This window comes from Berghia stephanieae, chromosome 12 (assembly GCF_034508935.2).
Source record: "Berghia stephanieae isolate SIO BIC M18660-M18661 chromosome 12, UCSD_Bste_1.3, whole genome shotgun sequence".
Taxonomy (NCBI): domain Eukaryota; kingdom Metazoa; phylum Mollusca; class Gastropoda; order Nudibranchia; family Aeolidiidae; genus Berghia; species Berghia stephanieae.
In genome coordinates this window covers 11,500,352-11,520,880 of record NC_088371.1, presented here as the reverse complement: position 1 = coordinate 11,520,880, position 20,529 = coordinate 11,500,352, and the positions used below count along the sequence as shown (strand labels likewise).

Genomic DNA, 20,529 nt, shown 5'->3' with positions numbered 1-20,529 from the left:
GGTCTCAAGAAGTGGGTGAGAGAGGGATCTAGTAATGACTTTGAGTTTGAAACGAATATTTTTGTGTTCGTTGATAGCTCACACGGTAGAGCCACGCTCTCACCTGCCAGGCGGAGTTGTCGTACCAATAAGGTCGCAGGTTCGAACCCCACCACCGCCGCGAAAAATTTTTATTCTCTATTGTCTTCTGGCACTTTTCTATTCACTTCATATCTTGATGACAGGAATAACGATACGTTATAAGTTCATCAAGAGCGAAGCAAAGCCAGAGAGTCAATACATGTACATTATAACGCATTGTCTTTTCTAGAATAGGTTGGGATTTGGTGACGCACATCTTCAGACATGAGAAGAGAGTGTAGAAAGCTATATTCTGCCGTGCAATAACAAAACACAAGTTTGGCCAAATCGGAAAGTGTGTATAAATCAGGACCAGACAAAATAGAAAAAAAAATATCTAAGAATATAAGAAAAAAATCTAAAAAAACAAACAACCAACCATCCAGGCTGATTTTTCTTGGTTGTAAAAAGGCAGGCTGATATATTTTTTTCCCCTTGTATTTTTCCTTCTGCTTTGTCTGGCTCTGTGTCATACACACCTTTTCAGGTTTAAATAATCTTACACCAGATTCTGTTCTATAATTGGCCACTCTGATACCATTTACAATTCGGCCAGAATTCCTTTAACTTTATAAAAATTGATTAAATAAAATGAAATGGTCAGTCTTAAGGACAGGTGGACGATTCCGTATTTTAAAAAAAAAAGGTTATGACGCAGTCACTTGGACGACATTTATTTAAAATCATATAATCCCACTTCTATTTAAAGATCGTGTATTTTTTTTAATGTTTACAGATGAAAAGAGTTAACATGAAACAGTGACATTGCGTGCTGAACGAAACTTGGTTGGAACAATTAAATTAAATAAGAAAAAAAGTCTGGAGTTAGTAGTTTTAAATAAAGAATAGTTAGTCCACTTATTGCCCTTAAAAAACCCCCGAACCTAACATGTCAAAAATCGTTAAACCCAAAACTTCCTTACAAAGGCTTTTTAATACCTTTGTGACACAAGTCGGGGTTGATTTTAGTCGATGGATATAATGTGAAGTATAAGCTTTGTGGTCAAAATGTTTTTAAAAATGTGTTTTGTTCTTGTACGCCAGTAACTCTAGTGCTGTTGCTGTTGCTGCTTCTGCTGCTGCTACAGGGTGGAAAGTATTGGGAGAGAACAGAATTGCGTGCGTTTCCAATGACGATAAAACTACACTGACTGAAATACGAAATACACACAAACTAAAACTATCTATCTGAAATTTTCCCAGTTTATAAGACATTGGGTACTATCCAACTAAATTATAACACGTGAGTGAAGAATGGAAAGCGCTCCAAACTCAATTATGCACTTGATCAAGAGTTTAAGCTGAGAAACCTTTTTTAAAAAAATAAAACTTTAAAAAAAATAACATTTTTAACCGATCATTTAACTTAAATTGAAAACTACACGTAATTACCCAGAAATACACACACCGCACGCCCACACAAGACACACATATACTTATTTTTTTTTTTGTTTGTTTGTTGCTTTAGGTCTCTTCCAACACAATTGAGGTTATATGAGAGACCGCTGAAACAAAAAAACAAGCAATCTAACAAAAATAGTACAAATGTAAATCAAAATCATAACCTAAAAATATCATAAGCTAAATTACAAATAACCAAGAACAAACAGGCAGAAGATTTACAGAAAAAAAATATCCCCTGTCAAAAATACAATCACAAACCAAAGAAGCAGGATAGGCTAGTAAAGAGAAGAAGAAACGACATCACTATCGGATCGTACACCCATGCGAACATCATAGGTATATGATTCAAGGGTGATGCTCCCATCCAACCACCCGCACACACACATATACTTAAATACCAACCGCATCACTGAAAATGTTGATATTTAATTTGAATCCGTATTTTAATTCTAATGGATTCAAAGACATCAACAAAAAAATTCCTATAATTGTTACTCCAAAGACTTTTAAAATTGTTTATTAAGCCTGTGACCATGTTGCTTTCTTAAAATTAAACACAACAAAAACATGGATGATTTACACACTAAAACGGTTATTGTAGCTAAGGATGGGGGCGTTGATAGGAAGAAGTTTCATATATAATTTTTTTTTTTTTTCGTTAATTGTGTGGGTGTGCTTGTGTGCTTGTGTGTGTGTGTGTGTGTGTGTGTGTGTGTGTGTGTGTGTGTGTGTCCTCTGACAAGTTCAAGGGAGACTAATGGTGAGAACCTTAATAATAATCTATAATGCACAACTGCCTCCCTTGTTTTCGCTGTAGACTGACGTTAAAATTTCGGCCATACATTTTTTAAAATCAACTCCCGATCAACTGAAAATGATCCTATTTTATCATAAATTCTTAACACCGAATCTTCTTTGAAGTCACACAATCAAGATTTCGACAATTTTAAGATCATATTTATCGACAGAATGAAGCAAAAGGTTTCTAGCGAGGCATATATTATTTAGTCAGTGTGATATTGAGTTCAGTCTTGTTAGGAAACTCGTCAAATTTATAGAACAAAAATTCTCAAAAGAATGTCCCTAATATAACCGTTATAGTGTATAATTAATTCTACATGTTTCCGATACCTCTACGTTATGTTTGTTCTTAACCCATGTGTTGTTAGTTCGTTTGTGACAACATTTCAGATCATTTTCTATATTAATCGTGCTCTTTTAAATTGATTTCAAACCAAACACGGTTGATATCAAATTCGCGAGAGTAATATAATGGCTTCTATACCAAAAGGTATTGTGATAACTTTTAATACTAAACTAAAAAACATTCCTACATAATTAAAATCTTCCAAGTTTTTTAAAAAATTTTTTCTGTTGCCTAAAATTTTATTTTAATTTTCCTCAATCGCAACATAGTGGCTTCTGACAAAATAATAAATGTAACAGTGAAAATTCCTTTAGTAATAATTAGATATATTCATCATTAGTACTTCAATTAAATCCATTTTTAAAAAAATTCTCATCATTTCTTCTACATCCTCCAAAAACTTACACTGAGAAAATTTGGCTTGAAAAACTGCTTGTTTTTCCAAGCCGCAAAATTTGCGTTGGGGTGACCCTGTACCTGACCCCGGAGTTCTGAGGCACCCTGGTATTATTAAAAAAAAAAAACAAAAAAAAAAAAATAATAATAATATTGAAAGAACAATACAATAACAGATTGATGAATCCAGTCTGATCACTCTAAACGTATGCAATCAAAACGGTGAATATTTTCAGCTCTATGCGCTCAAATGATCGTGCTCTTAGGGTAATAAATCTCTTTCCAAATCACTTCAGAGAAGTCTGCGAGTATAACATTAATCGGTCGATAGACGAAGCAAATTGTAAATGGGCGTTTTATCACTGTGCGCGAGACCATGTTTTTTTTTTGGTTAAAAAAAATAAATTATTTGCTCGAAGCATTGACATCGACAATAACGCTCGCCAAGAAAATATTTACACGGAACTGGCTTAAATTCATTGGTTTGTGTTTTTGAGTTTTAAGGCGGTTGCTGCGATTTCATGTGATATCAGAAACAAACATGTATATTACTGTATCTTTTAAAATGTAATAGCATCCTTTTGACAATAAAATTGAAAACGTTCCTGAGGTTTTGTGTGATATAATGCATCTGTGCTTTTTTCAACGTTATTATTGACTAGGCGAAAAATAATTTAAGTCAAACATTCCTCTTGCTATAACTATTTTTAATAATGTCATTTTCAGATTAATCCTCGCATCTCAAGTATTTGCCAGTCGATTTTTTTTTCTCACATTTTATTATAATTCATCTTAAACTTAACAGCGTGTGGTTGCGGTAAATTCGTCCTAGCATTGTTTTAATGTCAACTCCAATACCAAAAAAAAAAAAAAAAAAAAAAAAAAAAAATTCATATAAATTTTTAAAAAACAACAACTAAAATCTCAATTTAATGCATTAACGAAATAGGCACGCTAAGAATATTGAATATCAAGTGTAGAGATCAGGAAAAATATGATTGGGAAAAATATGATTGGGAAAAAAAGCGCAATTCAAACTAGACTCTATAATTTGAAAATTTCACAATCTTTACTTTTCTTTTTTTTTTTTCCAAATGCAGAGAAGCAAAATGGGAGCGAGTCAGCCGTTTAATACAATCCCAGTAAGCACTGTGCCACTTCAGAAACAAATAATATGGTGGTGTAGGTTGATATTTGGCAGATGCTGAATAGCATGTATTACATATGATAAAAAGCATGAATAAGGGAACTAAATTTGAGATATAAACAGCAACAAAAACAAAAAAAACAACAACAAAAAACAAAAAAAAAAAAAAAAAACTCTTATGCTATAAATAGTAGAATTGATTTAAAAAAAAAAAAAGACTACTTTTCGTTAAAAATCGTCCAACTGATAATCTCCTTTGTCGTTTTCTAAAAATATCGAAACCTAATTAATGTAACACCGGTCCCTTCCAGTTGAATTGATATTGTGTTGTTGTTTTGACCACAGGCATCCAAATTAGTTTTATTTTTTCAAAAATTACGAATTCGCGGACGAACTTTTAAACAAATGAGCGTCATTTGAGCCTCGCCCTGAAAGGCAAACGAAAATATAATTCGTTTTAACGAATTGTCTCACACAGTTTGTGGAGTACGGTTTTGTATTTATCATTTTACAAACAAACAAAACAAAACAAAAACCAAAAAAAAAAAAGAGAGAACATAATCAATTCATCAAATTAATCAAATGGACTAAAATAAAAAAAATTGAGAAACAAAACTAAAAAACAATTTATACTGGTTAAAATCAAACGTAAACAACACTTTTGAAAACCAAAAAATATTAGAAACGACACTGCAATGCACAAGGCCACAACATGATGCAAGCATGCGTTCATTAATCATCTTAATAACATGTAAATGAATAGTAAATAAAATTGAGATGCATTTTACGACACGAACTGAACAGAGAGAGAGAGAGAGAGAGAGAGAGAGAGAGAGAGAGAGAGAGAGAGAAAGAAAGAGAGAGAGAGAGAGAGAGAGAGAGAGAGAGAGAGAGATGTATACAAATGACGCAATGTGCTGTGAGTTCAAAATTAAAAATAATCAAAGGTAAGCACAGCAAAATACAGCAACAACAAACACCCTGGATTCCGTTCTGATATTTTCTTTCGAGTACTGCAAAGAATCTTTAACGCTCTATGAAAAATTCAAACTATCATTTTTAAAAATTCCCCCCCCCCCCCCCCCTGTTAAGATTTCGATTTTGAGTTTAGTGTTCTATACAATTTTTTACTTAGACTATTATTATATCTATTTCATATTGGTCCACCTTCCCAACCCATAATCCTTTCTTAAGCCTAAGACTAAGAGAGAAGAAAAAACAAAACAAAAAAGTTTAATAAAGAATAAAGAGAAGTGTTACAAAATTTTTATTTTTCTAATAATTCCATTGACTTTTCTCATCAGCGACATTATGACATAATTTAATTTTATTGACGAAATAAGTTGGTGGGTGATGATTTGGTTAGAGAATAAATTTAAATCTACTATGGACTGCTGCACACTGACAAAACGCTTTTTCTTCCATTTTGGCCATTACACTTTTACTATTCTAATCAATGATTAAAAGGGGCCCCCAAATTATCAAAATTTCAAACACACGAGAGACTTCCTTTAAATTGAATTTATTTATAGACAGACTTCTTTAACTCACTCAATCCTAAAGATTTTTGCTACTTTTCAAAATGGGAAGACATGTATTAAAAATGAGCATGTGCAAAGATATTTTTATTCAACTACCATGAACATGTAAACATTAAGAACATTCGCTTTGATACTAGATACGCCTATAAATTGTCTCAGAAAAAAAATTAATAAATAGGCATGGGGTAAAAGTAACCCCGGGTATACTACGGATATAGTCGGTGTTAGGGTTGATTGAGTTAAAGTCTCCGGTTTCAGAATTGTTGATAAGTTGGAAGTCATTCGAATAGATTGATATAATGCTATTTATTATGTGTGACCGACCGGCTCAAATCGGTTATTACGTCGGAATGAGCTAAGCGATGGGAAGTGAATTTGTAACAACACAAATGGAATTTGGGGTTAATTTCGATTGTTATGGCGGAGAATAAATATAAATTTCATGAATTGCACACACACACACACATACACACAAAGGTGGGGGAGGAACACAAATTTTGTATTTATAATAATTTCAATTCTATATCTATCTTTTTATTTATTTAATTTGGAGCTCGGTTCATCCCGACGACATCAATAACATTTTGAGACTATGGGTCACATACGAGCTAAAAAAAAAAAGAAAAAAAGTACTCATCGGTATACAATGGCTATCGCATTTGCCGACTGGACGAGCCAAGAACTTTTCTGCCGTCTGTCTTGGATTTAAAGTGTTGTTTTAACATTTTATTTAATTATTTATTTGTGGGTTATCGGCAGAAGACGAAACATTCCAGGTTTAGTAATTTTTTTTTTTAAAAGCCGTTATATCAATTATGACTTTTTTTATAAGAAAAAAAAACGAAGAAAAAACTGTCGTTTTGTCAGCGTACGCCAGTGTGATTAGAATTGAAAATATTTGATGATGAGACTTACACTGAACGAATTGGATTTCTGGACGGATTGGGATTTTTTGTGTTTGCGCATGGCCAAGGGAGTGCAGGTTACGAGGTCCTCTGTGGCGCTGTAGTCAGCCTTGGGGGGGGGGGGGGGGGGGATTTGGAGGTTGAGGTGGGTATGATAAGAGTGGGGGTGAGGGGGGGGGGGGGGAGGAGTTAATTGATTTGGACGGGTCAGAGGGAAGGAGAATTTATATGGTGGGGAATGCAATTTTTGTTTAAATTGATATTTTAGGAGGATGTAGGGAGGTGGAATATGGTAGATTGGCCCCAGCGACATTGCATTTTAGGGGGAAATGGGCACGGATTTTAAGAGAAGGGGTGGAACCGGACGGGCAGGGTATGCAGGCCGATTTGGGTGGGTTGGTGGTAGAGTTTGTAGTAAGTCATAGAGAACGGGAGAGGAAGAAAACAAAACAACAAAAAATAGCAATCATGCATGCACGACATCAATAAATAAATAAATAAATAATAATAGAGAAAAACAACAAAAAAACAAAACAACCAAAAGTTATAATCTTTAAACATTTAAGAAATAATAATAATAAAAAAAACATTAAAAATAAAACAATTAAAAAAAAAAAAAGAAAGAAAGAAAGATTATAAAAGATCAGCAATTGAATGAACAAATTTTGATTTTCAGCAACTGTAAACAGGATAAATTAATCAAATTGTACAAATATGCGAACAATGATGCAAGCAGGAAGTAATATCAAAATTATCAAAGCAAGCAGCAGAGCAAAAGAAAAAAAAAGAAAATATACATCGAAATAAACATAAAACAAATGGACAAAACATTAACCTTTGATAACAAAGAAAAATATTAGATACATCGATACTTAAAGCATAAATTGAATCCAAAATAAAATAATACAGCACAAGAAACAAGATGCAAAACAAGCTTCAAAATAAAGTTTGACTTAGAAAAATATGAACTTCATGTTTAAAATAAAAACAACAACAAAAAAAAACAAAAAACAATAAAAAAACAAAAAAAAAACAACAAAATGAACAGAGGAAAATAAATAAATAAATAAATAAATTAATTAATGAATACAGTTTTGATATTTTCATTCTCGTCAAAAAGGAGACAATTCAATAGACTGTGTTAACCCTATTTTCATACTAAAATAGAAAGTCCTATTTCCTGATTTGGGGTCCATTTGGCCCCCATGACTTGCAAAGAGAAAAATACTAGAAAGTCCTATTTCCTGATTTGGGGTCCATTTGGCCCCCATGACTTGCAAAGAGAAAAATACTAGAAAGTCCTATTTTCTGATTTGGGGTCCATTTGGCCCCCATGACTTGCACATAGTAAAATACTAGAAAGTCCTATTTATTTCTTATTTGAGGGCCATTTAATCCCCATGATTTTACTATGGAAAATTCAGTTAAAATCATATTTTCTCATTAAATGTATATAGGCAATATAAGTTTGCATCATTTTGTTGTTTTTGTTGTGGCATTATGCATCTATTTATTTAGTGACATAGTCGTGTCAATATGATCCACAACTTACTGGTAGATGGCATCTACATGATTGACTTGGTAATTTTGTTTCCTGTTTGCTGTCCAATGTGAGCGCCAGTTTCAGTTACCTACTTTTTCATCAACTCTAATCAAGAAAAATCCAAGTAAGTACTAACGCATTACTTTTTTTCATAAGATATGTGATGTATGAAGATTATTCTGACACTTATCCTATGTAACGAAAAATGAATTGATAGTATTGTTAATTTTATGATTGTAGTACCAGCTAGAATCGCCAAATATGAAATGATGAAACAATAATGGATACATGAAAGCGCTAATATTCAATTTAATGTTTCTTCCAATATTTGACTTACTTGCGCTTCTCGATTATCTTTTATTCTTGTGTGTACCCTACCTAACCACAGATTTGTTTGTAACTTCTTACGACAAGTGATTTATTTTCTTGTACCGTTATTCAATCTCTAGGTGAACTAAATTAGCTTAAATGTCTACATTATGTTTCAGTCATATTGTATTGATATTATTGCTTCTGAATTTTTGAATTTGCTAACTAGATAAACGAAATGTATGTTGCTGGGTGTTTTTTTTTTTAATTTTCAGCCATCCGTTGTGTGGTCTAAATTATGTTGCATTGGACCTAAACCATGACGAAGGGAGAAAGTGTAACATCCTTGGTAGTTTGAATGCTCAGATATACATTGAGTTGTAGTCTGCTGGGGCATGAGGAAGGTATGTCACCTACTATTTATTTAAAACGGAATGGTACCTATTACATTTATATATGTAATAGTTGTTAGCTCGGAGTTAATAACAGGCATCATATGAAATCTAATATGAGAATATGAGTTTCAATTCTGATCGTTAGAATGTCATTTCTCCAAACAGTAACAGCATTATCAAGTATGTTTCTATTGTATGAAATAGTAAAATAAATATTAAGTTGGTGTAAGATTAGCTTATCTTTAACCAGTGAATTGACAGAATATCATCAATTAATAATGCAAGATAAAGATGAGCTGTTGCAAATCGAGTTTCAGGTAATGGATGATTTTCCCCCACGATGATAATGATGAAGGTATAAATGAATAATATTGACAACTCATCAATTTTTGGATTTATTGGCTGCAAAGACTTCAGAGTAAAAGCCGTTTTTTTTTAAAGATGAAAAATCGAACAGTTATACCTCTTTTATCTGACTCGTTGGATGTGACTTTCAGCATATCACAGCAAATCCATGAAGACAACGAGAAAATTACATTGTTTTGTAATCACATAACTCTCAGATACTTTCATATTTGATGTTTTCTTTTATTTCTACATGACAATAATTGTCAATTGGGGATTCCAGTAAAATAAAGTTTTCAAAATAATAATAATATACTCACATCCCCAAAATACTCCCCCCCCCCCCCCTCTCTCTCTCTCTCTCTCTCTCTCTCTCTCTCTCTCTTCTCTCTCTCTCTCTCTCTCTCTCTCTCTCTCTCTCTCTCTCTCTCTCTCTCCAGGTGTGTGTTCCTTCCCAATATAATTTTCTTCTTCTAATCCTTCAGACACTGGCGGTATTTCACCATTTCATTGTAATGGGAATGATTCAAGTTCTTCAAATGAAAGCATCACTGATGAAGAAATGCCACTGATTCTGTTGCAGCCAGATCCAGAAATAGATGCCACCGATTCTGAATCTGATGTTGATGAAGCTGAAGAAACAATAGAAGTCGGCAACTTCCAAAATACATTGTTTGTGGAGGAATGCACTGCTTGGAATAAGAACAAAATTCCACATAGAGGAAGAATTCTATCAAAGTTCATAAAATCCAAAAGAACCATGTCATGCATTCAAAGAAAATTGAAAAAGCCTGCCTCCGGAGTATTCTATTTTTTTCACTAAGAAAATGAAAAGTACTCTTGTGGTGATATGTACGAAGAAGGGACAAGAACAAAATGTACAAGTGCAAGATGGGAGAATAAGATCAACAGCACAAAAGGAAGAGGAAGAATGCGACAAGGGGAAGATCAATAAAATGTCCGAGAAAAAAATGATGTAAAATTCAGAAAGACTTGCAGCAGATGTGGAGAATTTACATGTTCACAGGGTAGCAGAATAATATTTACTTCTCTTGTAAATGAATATGTGTTCACATGCTTTGATCAGAAAAAATCTAAAACAATATTTCAGTGATAGTGGAACTTTTTTCTTGCCTTTTAATTCATAAAATTTACTATAGCTGAGCCTCGGATTAATTTTAATAAATTTTGAATTATGTTTTGCTATTGTTTTTTTTTTTTGTTTGTTTCTAATGTTTTTCTACATTTGAAAGGTATTATTGCATCAATGAGAATCAGCATAAATATGGTCAATTGTTACCATTATCAAATTGTAATGGATGACCCTAGGTATGGTTGGCACATGCTTTTCTTCGACTACACTCACTTGTAAAAGTGTTGTCCATGTCTGAATTGCAATTACTTCATAAAACCAACAATCATTCACGGAAAGGAGTTGATGATGATGATGATGATGATAATGATAATAATATTAATAATAATAACAACAACCACAGCAATGATAATAATAGTAATAATAATAATAATAATCATCATCATCATCATAATAAAAATAATAATAATAGCAATAATAATAATAATAATAATAATCATCATCATCATCATCATCATCATCATAAAAATAATAATAATAACAATAATAATAATAATAATAATAATAATAATAATAATAATAATAATAATAACAACATCAACAATAATAATAATAATAATAATAATAATAATAATAATAATAATAATAATAACAACAACATCAACAATACTACTACTACTACTACTACTACTACTACTACTACTACTACTACTACTACTAATAATAATAATAATAATAATAATAATAATAATAATAATAATAATAATAATAATAATAATAAATAAAATTATAATGATACTAACAATAATAAAAATTATCTATTATTATTATTATTATGATGATGATGATGATGATGATGATGATGATGATGATGATGATTATTATTATCATAATTATTATTGTTATTATTATTATTACTATTATCATTGTTATTACCTATTATTGTTATTATTATTACTATTATTATTGTTATTATTATTGCTATTATTATTGCTATTATTATTGTTATTATTATTATTATTATTATTATTATTATTATTATTATTATTATTATTATTATTATTATTATTATTATTATCATTATTATTACTATTATCATTATTATTATTATTATTATTATTATTATTATTATTATTATTATTATTATTATTATTATTATTATTATTATTATCATTATCATTATTATTATTGTTATTATTATTATTATTATTATTATTATTATTATTATTATTATTATTATTATTATTATTATTATAGAAAATTGTGGAATAAAAAGAAAGAAATAGCATTCCTTTGTTGAAATCTTTAGTATTTTCCTATATAAAATCATGGGGGCCAAATGGACCCCAAATCAGGAAATCGTACTTTCTAGTATTTTTCTCTTTAAAAGTCATGGGGTCCATTTGGACCCCAAATCAGAAAATCTCAAATTCCAGATGAGCATGCTCAGTGTGAGTAAACTATGCACGTGACAAGCATGAAATTTGGCATGATCATGGACCTCATCATTTTAGGAAAAGTCACCAAATTTCAGGTCTCTGTGTCAAAAATTGACTGTTTTATGAATAAAAAACACCCCCTGGGGTCTTTTTGGCCCCCAAATATGGAAATAGTGTTAACTATAATAATATATCGCATCGAAACGGTTGTAGAAAAATAAGTAAAATGAATGAAGAAATTAAATATGAAGATAAAGGTTAATAATGTATGTGTTTGGCAACAGTGCCGAACTGTAAGAATGGATGAGAAATAATAAACTTGTAGTGTTGGTGCCGTGGTTAGACTTGTTAAAGACCGTTCGGGAATTCTTGTATTCCATTTTAGGTACATAATAGGGGAAAACACGTCCACCAGCAAGAGCAAACGAAATCAACATCGGAAACAAATTAGCAAACAAACAAAACAAAAATCAAAATAAAAACAAAACAAAACAAAACCCATTGTCAATCTTTTAAAAAAAAATATTCAAAACCTTTGTTTTCACGTTTTTGTCAGGAACGAAATAAAATAGAGTTACAAATTCTGCTCCAATGTGAAGCAGCTCAATGGATGCGAATTAGCGATATAAGTCCCGTGATTTTATTTTGCGTCCTAGCCTTTTATGGATGCCAACAAAATAATATAGTAACAATCATTGGGCCATATTTGAGTGGGAGTGTGTTAGGAAAGGGCTTGTGTAAGAGTGTTTATAAATATGCCAATCCTGCTGGATGATGACAATACATCTTTTATTTCATTTTGACCAGAAAACGATTCTTCCTACGTCGATTGATTAAAATGTCAACAACAACAAAATTATCAAAATGTCAAAAGGTCTTTGTAGGATCAGGTTTAAGATTTTTGGCCAGTTGGGAGGGAGTGTCATCTTAATCTATCGATATTACAGGACTAAATATTTTTCTGGCCAAATAAAAAAAAAAAAAAGAAAATGATTTATAACTGTACGATACAATATTATTCCCATTGATGAGAGGACAATGAAATTCAACCGGAGGATAAAACCCTATGCACAAACAATGGACCGATTAACTGCCAGGCAACGGTTTTCAAACTTCGGGGACATTAATATTTACATTGGCCTCCTGGCTAAAGAAGTACTCGCTTGTGATTGGCTGACGAGAAACATTTCTTAAAGTAAAGCCGTTTAATCAACAATGTCTGTTTATCGTGAGTATTATTTGAGCTAATTGCCAACCACCAGATGAATAGGAAGAAAACAAAATTTAGCTTGAGGTTTGTTTGTTTTTTTTTCGTTATTTTTTTATTAAGTTGGTGATAAATCAAGCTTAAGGTAAATTTCCAAAATTGCACGTATACCATCTAAAAAGTAAATAATTTATAAACAAATTAAATCATTTGTGTTTTCAAAATGGCAGTTATACCGCCCAAAAATTAAATAATTTGTCAACAAATTTGTTGTTTGAGGTGAAAATATAAGAAATGAATAGGGAAATATGATCAAAATTCAATCAAATTGAAGATTCTGTTCTATTTTTTCATTGTTTTTTTTTCTTTTCTTTCTTTCGATTCTTTTACGCCATTTTAATCAATAGATTAACCCCCCCCCCCCCTCCCCCACACACACCAAAAAAAAATTAAATTAAACTAAAATTTTAAAAACAATACAAAAGTAAATCGAAAAAAATAGAGTAAATAATGATCATAGGTCCCCCCTTTTAAAGAGAGAAAATAAAGGGTTTAAAAATAAAAAGCTGTTGATATGCCCTCTCCAAATCAGAAATAAAAAGTAAAAATATTCAAAATGTCCACACACAAAAAAATCCGAAACAAATAAATAAATAAATCCAGCAGTGAATGAAGCCCTCCATAACAACGTTTATTTGTGAAATGATTCTTTAAAGAGGCAGGCAAAAGTCTAATTTTTCTTCTTCTCCATTGTGTCCTTGGATTTTTTTAATGTCTGAAAATTGATCAATGTATATTTTATCTACATATATAAAATAAATGAAAGAATAAATTAAGGGGAAAACTTTGTACAAAGGAATCAACTTCGTCCCTAACAATTAATTCTTTGTTGAAGTCTACTCATAAAATCATCTACAAACCTGCCAAGTTGGGGATTAACACAATTTTAAGGGAAATATTTTAATAGAAATATTATCAACTTCATAAAAACTGAATTTCTTAAAATTTCAGTCATACCCGTAAGATTTAAAGATATTATCTCGTAAAATGATGGCTGGTCCAATCAATTTTGTAACCTGAGACAATTTTCTTGAACTACAAATAATTATTAGTAACGTTAAGCATTATGTATGTCTGGATTTGCCTAACAAATCATAAGAATAAGCAGGCGGGAGGCAGTTCCAACTAGAAAAAAAAATGGCCAAAAATTAAATAAATGTCACCGGATAATATAATGTATGGGATGGAAATGACCAGGCGGACCTACTAGACTGAGCTGCCTGAAATATTTGATTATGAGACTGGCCGGAGGGAATGACGTTGCCATCTGGTAGCGAGTAGTAAGTAAAAATAGAACAGGTATTGGTTAAAGTTGTTTTTGGGCTTTAATAAAAAAAATTTCCAACATTTCAATATAATTCGATATAATTGTTACCTATTTTTTTCCTCGTTAGTATATGGGTTTGTTTTTGTTAATGTTTTTATTTTGTTGTTGTTTGTTTTGAGACAAAAGGAAGAAGAGTCCGATGCCTCTCACATTGTAAACTCAAAAACATTCCTAGATCAGCCTATCTGGAGAATGGAAAAGGGGTCCACAAAGACAAAGAAAGGAAAGTCTTCATCAAAGCCTGTCAACGTTTTCTGACTCAACCAGGACCACATAATATTATGATGACCTTCATCCAACATTTTCAGCACTTACACGATGTTGATGATGATGATGATGATGATGATGATGATGATGATGATGATGATGACGATGATAGTTAATCCGACAGGTCAGAAAGATGAGTTATAAACTCTAAACTTTGATTTTTTAATAGGATTCTTTTTAAAAAGTATAGTAAGATATTTCTACACCAACAACTTTGCTCTTAGACAGTGAGTTCCTTTAAAGCCTATTTTAACATGCGTCTGCGGGCTGTCATGGTTATATTTGAAACAGGGCATTTCCCAATTACTTTTTTCTAGTTAAATTTTTTTCTTATTATTATCATTTGCAGACAACACCATCATGTTTCTGACAAACTCTACATTTTGCTGAATTGAGTGCTTTCGTCATTGTTCTTAATTGCTCTACAATTGGTGCCAATACTATTTCATTTGGCAAAACCTTAGAAAAACTGATCTATTAAAATATATATATATATATTGGACATAAAAGGTTCAGTACCACAGAATTAACAATGAACTAAACGTCTGCTTTGTCTGTGCTTTAGCGATTTCCACCTGTTTGACAGTGTTTTGCAACTTTACTTATTAATAAGACCCTAATATAAGAATTAAAATGAGAAAAATAACACATCTAATACAGTTATACATACCTGCAAAGCTCTTAAATCACATTACATTATTGTTAGTGTATAATACTAAAGAATCAAATTCAGGACCAAAAAAGAGATGGAGAAACATTACTTTTGTCTAATCAAAGAGACAGGAATGCAAGTAATGATTGATATTGTTTGTTGTTTTTTTCTTGTATTTGTTTAGTCGATTTAAGGAAATTTGAAATATCCAAGACCACCCATCACGTGTATCAGAAATCCCACAAAGTGATGAAAGGGAACAAGTTAGTACAAGCATAAGAAAAAGAAAGCCAAAAAAATAAATATATATTTAAGTTTTTAAAAAATTTAAAATAAAAAAATAAAAACAGAAATGAAACCACAAAGGTTCTGAGAGACAATGGTGGAAAAAATAAAAATGAAATTGCATAAAACTTGTTATCGGGGGTCTGATTTTACTCAAACCAGAGATATTAATCATCTTGATGTTTTCACAAGAGACTAATAACAGTAACATCATTATTCCAGGTTCTCTAGGTGAGAATGGATTCCATCGTAAAATAGGGTAATTTTGGACCAATTAAAGTGTATAATTTCGTTTTGTAGCATTTATCTCCTTTGATAATAAGTCAAGTCTATTAAGAAAAACAAAGAGATAAAATAACCACAAAGGAAAAGTTTTCCCTTCAGGCAAAATTAATCAATTTCTGTCATACTACGAAAAAAAAAATGTAATAAAAAGTTTGACCAGAAAACTCGTCCTTCAAATATTCATCGATTAAAATGACCCTCATTTTGCCAAACACTCTCAAAACCTTAAGACTTCATGAAATCTCAACTTTGAAGAGTTTTTGGCAAGATGAGGATCATTTCAATCAATCAATACCTGAAAGGCGAGTTTTCTGGCCAAAATTTTAAATACGTCTTTTTTTTTTTTTTCAGAGTACAGCAGATTTGACATTGAATCTGTAGCTTGCATGGGTAATTCATGATTTAAAAGACATTTAATTTCCCTGTCATTAGGTTAAAAGAGCATGAGAAAAAGTAGTAAACAAAAATGAATATAACAACTTCATTCTTCAGCCCATTACAAAAAAAAAAACCCAAAAAAAACCCAAAAACAATTAAAACATAAATACATTACTTTAAAATCCAAATAGAGATGGTGCAGTAATGTAGTAATTATGTTAGAATTGTCTTTTGTTGTTGCTGAAGAAGGGTATTGAGCCCGAAACGTTCCATGTTCGATATTTTGTTCTATTATTAAACTGTTATATTCATTTTTGTTTATTACTTTTTACAGTCCACAGCTTCTAGTAGCTGAGTATCACCTTTGAAGAGCATGAGATTAATTTTTGACAATGTCATCATGGGAACAGCAGATATAGCAAAAGCATGTGTTAATGCTGTCCTTCTTCATTACAAATCCATAACAATTATTAAAACATCGCAGGTTAATAAAGCAAATAGCAAAACTTTTAAAAATATTGTTCTTCATATAACTTTAAATGTAATGTAAATTTCCATATTTATATTTTTAGCTATTGACTTCTTCTTCTTCTAGGTTCCATGCCTGGTCCAGGCTTCGGATACTGCATGAATTATCTCTCTCCATTCCTCCCTGTCTCTTGCTTTTTCAAACAGCTCTTGGATTGTTAGGTTGGTGAAGCCCTTCAGTTGGTCTATGAGTGTTTTTCTTTGTCTCCCCGGGCGCGTTTACCAGGTATTTTTCCACAACTTGCCAGGTATTCATTCTTATCTTTCCTTACTATGTGTCCGAAAAAGGATAGTTGTCGATCCACTATTAAGGGCATTAGTTTCCTTTGTTGGTATGTTTGTTTTAGCACTTCTTCGTTCGTTTTGTGTGCGGTATACGATATTCTCTGCATCCTTCTCAAGCACCACATTTCAAAAGCTTCAATGTTCTTTTGTGTTTCTGCATTTGTAGTCCAGCTTTCGCATCCGTAGAACAAGATTGGCCACACGTAGCACTTCAAGACTCGGAATCTAATCCCGAACGACATCTGTTTGTTTTTCAAAATGTTTCCCAGGTCCATGAAGGCCTGTTTGGCTTGAGTTATTCTTGCTCGTATGTCTCGGTTACATCTTCCATCTGTTGTCACTATTGAACCTAGGTATTTAAAACTTTCTACGTTGGTAAGCTGCTCGCCGTGAATCGTTATATTGCAGGTGTTGTTGTTTTCGGGGTTTTTCTGTATTACCATGCATTCTGTTTTGGTGATATTCACTTCCATTCCCTTGGCTTCACTATCTACTACCACTTTGTCAACAATCTTTTGAAGTTGGATTTCTGATGTTGCAATGAGTACTGTATTGTCTGCGTATCTTATATTATTTATGTTGTGACCTCCTACTTTTATTCCCTCCATATTATTTATGCCCCTCATGATTGTTTCTTGGTATAGATTAAACAGATCTGGTGAGGCAACACACCTTGACGGACTCCTTTCTTAATAGGAATGGAATTTCCTGTAGAGTTTCCGATTTTGATAGATGCCTGCTGGGTGTAGTATAATGTTTGCATGAGTCTGAGGTCTTTCTCATCAGCGCCAATGGAGTGCAGTTGTTTTAGTATTTCTTCGTGGCGTACTCTATCAAAAGCTTTTTTGTAGTCGACAAAACAGAGGTATAGTGGGGTCTGAACCTGTATAGCTCTTTCACTTAAAACACGGAGGAGGTATATTGCGTTCCTTGTCCCTCTGTCAGGTTGGAATCCATATTGTTCTTCTGCGATTTCGGGGTTAATCTTATTCCTTAGCCTGTTGATAATTATACGCAACAGTATTTTGTTGATGTGACTTATTAAACTTATAGTTCTAAAATTTTCGCATCTGACTGCACCTGCTTTCTTTGGTATTGCTATGAAAATAGAGTTACAGAGATCTTCTGGAATTTTCCCAGTATTGTATATATTGTTGAATAATATGTGAAGTTCATCAATTGCTAGATCTCCTAGGCTTTTTAATACCTCTACAGATATTTCATCAGGGCCTGTTGCTTTACCATCCTTCATTCTATTGACTACTGTCTCTTTAATGATAAATATCAAAGTTCAATAAGATTTCTCATAAGTTTCTTTTCATAAGGTGGCAAAAATCTTTTACGATTTTCCAAAAATACATTCATGAATCTTGATGCAGTTATCTAAAAAAATAAAATAAATTTAAAATTAAAAAAAAAAAAATTAAGCAGGATCATTTTTTTCTTTAAATTTATATATTTATAAATTTATAATCATAAAAATTTTGAGTAGAAAGAGTAAAATATCCTACCTGAGTATCATCAACAATGACTGCAGGCTGGTGGGGTGAGATAGAGGAAACTGTCTGTGGAGGGGGCATAGTGGTGGGTAATTGTGGGGGCTGCTGGGAGGGGGGCGTAGACTGGTGTGGGTGGGGGCTCATAGAGGAAGGTGGAGGGGTCGGGATGCCACTGCTTCCAGCAGACGGGGGTGGGGTCTGACCGTGCTGCTTGTCCCTGCTACTCCTGGTACGGTCTGAAGATGATGACCCTGTTTTATCCAACCCTTTACCATCACGTAAATCTTTTTCCTTTGGGGGAGGTGGAGGTGGAGGTCCGCCCTGTGTGAAAAAATTATATAAGGAGTAAAATAAAATATTCCCTTAATGAGTAAAAAATAAAATTGAGCATTGAAACAAAATTTAATTAACTATGGACCAAGCAGCTCATTGGACAAATAAGACAAGCAGGTGGCAGATGTCTATCATCCAGTGTTGTGCTTTTCATTGACGATGAACGCGCGTCTATGTGGTCTAGTGGTATGACACTCGCCTTCGGATCCGAAAGTTCAGGGTTTAAGTTCCGCGCTCTGAGTGGTGCATTATTGAGTCATTGGAAAAGGCTCTTTACTCACATTCTCTCACCCTACTCAAGTGTTAAATGAGTATCTGGCCGTTAAAAGTATTGTCTCCGTCTGGAAAAAAAAATTAATGTAATATCGCCTAACAGGAGTTATGTCTCGTCCTACATGTTACATGTTGCTGTTGGCTGAGGAACCCTTGTAAAGCGCTTTGAGCATGTTTATTGGATATTGCTCTAAATAAATGCTTAAGTTTGTTTTTTTTACAAGTAAAATTGAAGGGTTTTAAAAATACCCTTTAAAAAAGGAGTACAAATATAATTTATACCAGATAAAATCCTTGGCAAAGGGTAAAATTAAAATGGAGCAAAATTAGATTAGAGATACAACCTAATATCCAAAAAGTATTTACAGAGAAAGGTGATATCAAGAGGAGAATCCGAACTGCTCCCAAAGCTGTTCCCAACAATTTTCTCAGTAGGCATTTCCTCTTTTTGATCTTCAGAGTCACACGATTCTATGTCTTACGAATTAGGTTGATACAATTTGGTACCAGGTGTCACAGTAAAGGTTGTTCACAATTATCTTATTAAATTTTATTTTATTAAGAACTGAATTCATCTCACTCCAGTTATATTATTTCGGTAGGCTTAGATAAACTTTACCTTCTAATATTAGATCGTCTTTTATAGCCTTCCCTCGAATTAATTTCTAATTAGTGAATACTTTTCGTTCTACATTCTGTCACGTAGCCACTTATTATAAAAGCTGATAGGTCTAACATTCTACACTCACTTCTCTTCACAATCTATGCCGGACGGCCAGTCGCTCTATTCCTTATATATACTGGAAGATTTTTATCTTTTGGGACTTTGTAGATATTATATCTACACCATTAAGACGCCGGAGCTTTTAACTTTGATTGTATAATCTTCAAGGATCAAACCCGAGCCCGCTGTCAAAGATTTATACAATAACCCCTTACCAATTGCCTGGAAGTGGAATTTTACGAGCCCGAGCCTGTTATCAGACGAATATATCATCCAAGCCTGTCAACTGCCTGGAAACGTAAACTTACGAACCTGACATATTATCATAAGTTACGTAATATATTCACATCTCTATTTGTAACTGCCACGATCACTGTTTATCTCTTTTAATTAAATTTCATCATTATTTTTATTTCATTGTAAACAAATCGTTAATTGTTTTTCATTTATAGTAACTAGTAAATTCTGGGGCCTCATTCTACATATATCTTTATGCATAGTCGAGTAGCTCTTTACTCACTTGAGACCATGACACCAGGTAGAATGGCTACTGGCACTGCCAACACATTTAACACAACCAGTATTGCCTTCCATCTTCATAGGTTCTATATTGTCAGAGTTGTTACTTTACTACTAAAGAGA

At 32.4% G+C, this 20,529-nt stretch overlaps 1 protein-coding gene across 11 annotated transcripts in view; it reads right to left on the bottom strand.

Annotated features, from left to right (window-relative positions):
- Positions 1 to 20,529, bottom strand: part of LOC144957980 (arf-GAP with GTPase, ANK repeat and PH domain-containing protein 1-like) — a 184,330-nt gene that overhangs the window by 127,677 nt on the left and 36,124 nt on the right. For 4 of the 11 annotated variants that reach the window (XR_013642285.1, XM_078889545.1, XM_078889548.1 and 1 more), the window contains exon 8: positions 18,570 to 18,878. Coding sequence is in view for 10 of the 11 variants with exons in the window: in XM_078889545.1 (XP_078745671.1) it covers positions 18,570 to 18,878 (309 nt within the window). In the remaining variant the exon portion in view is untranslated. Of the gene's footprint in view, positions 1 to 3,076; positions 3,173 to 6,670; positions 6,770 to 18,569; positions 18,879 to 20,529 lie in introns of all 11 variants that reach the window. The other 7 variants (XM_078889543.1, XM_078889546.1, XM_078889540.1 and 4 more) reach the window with 3 other exon arrangements.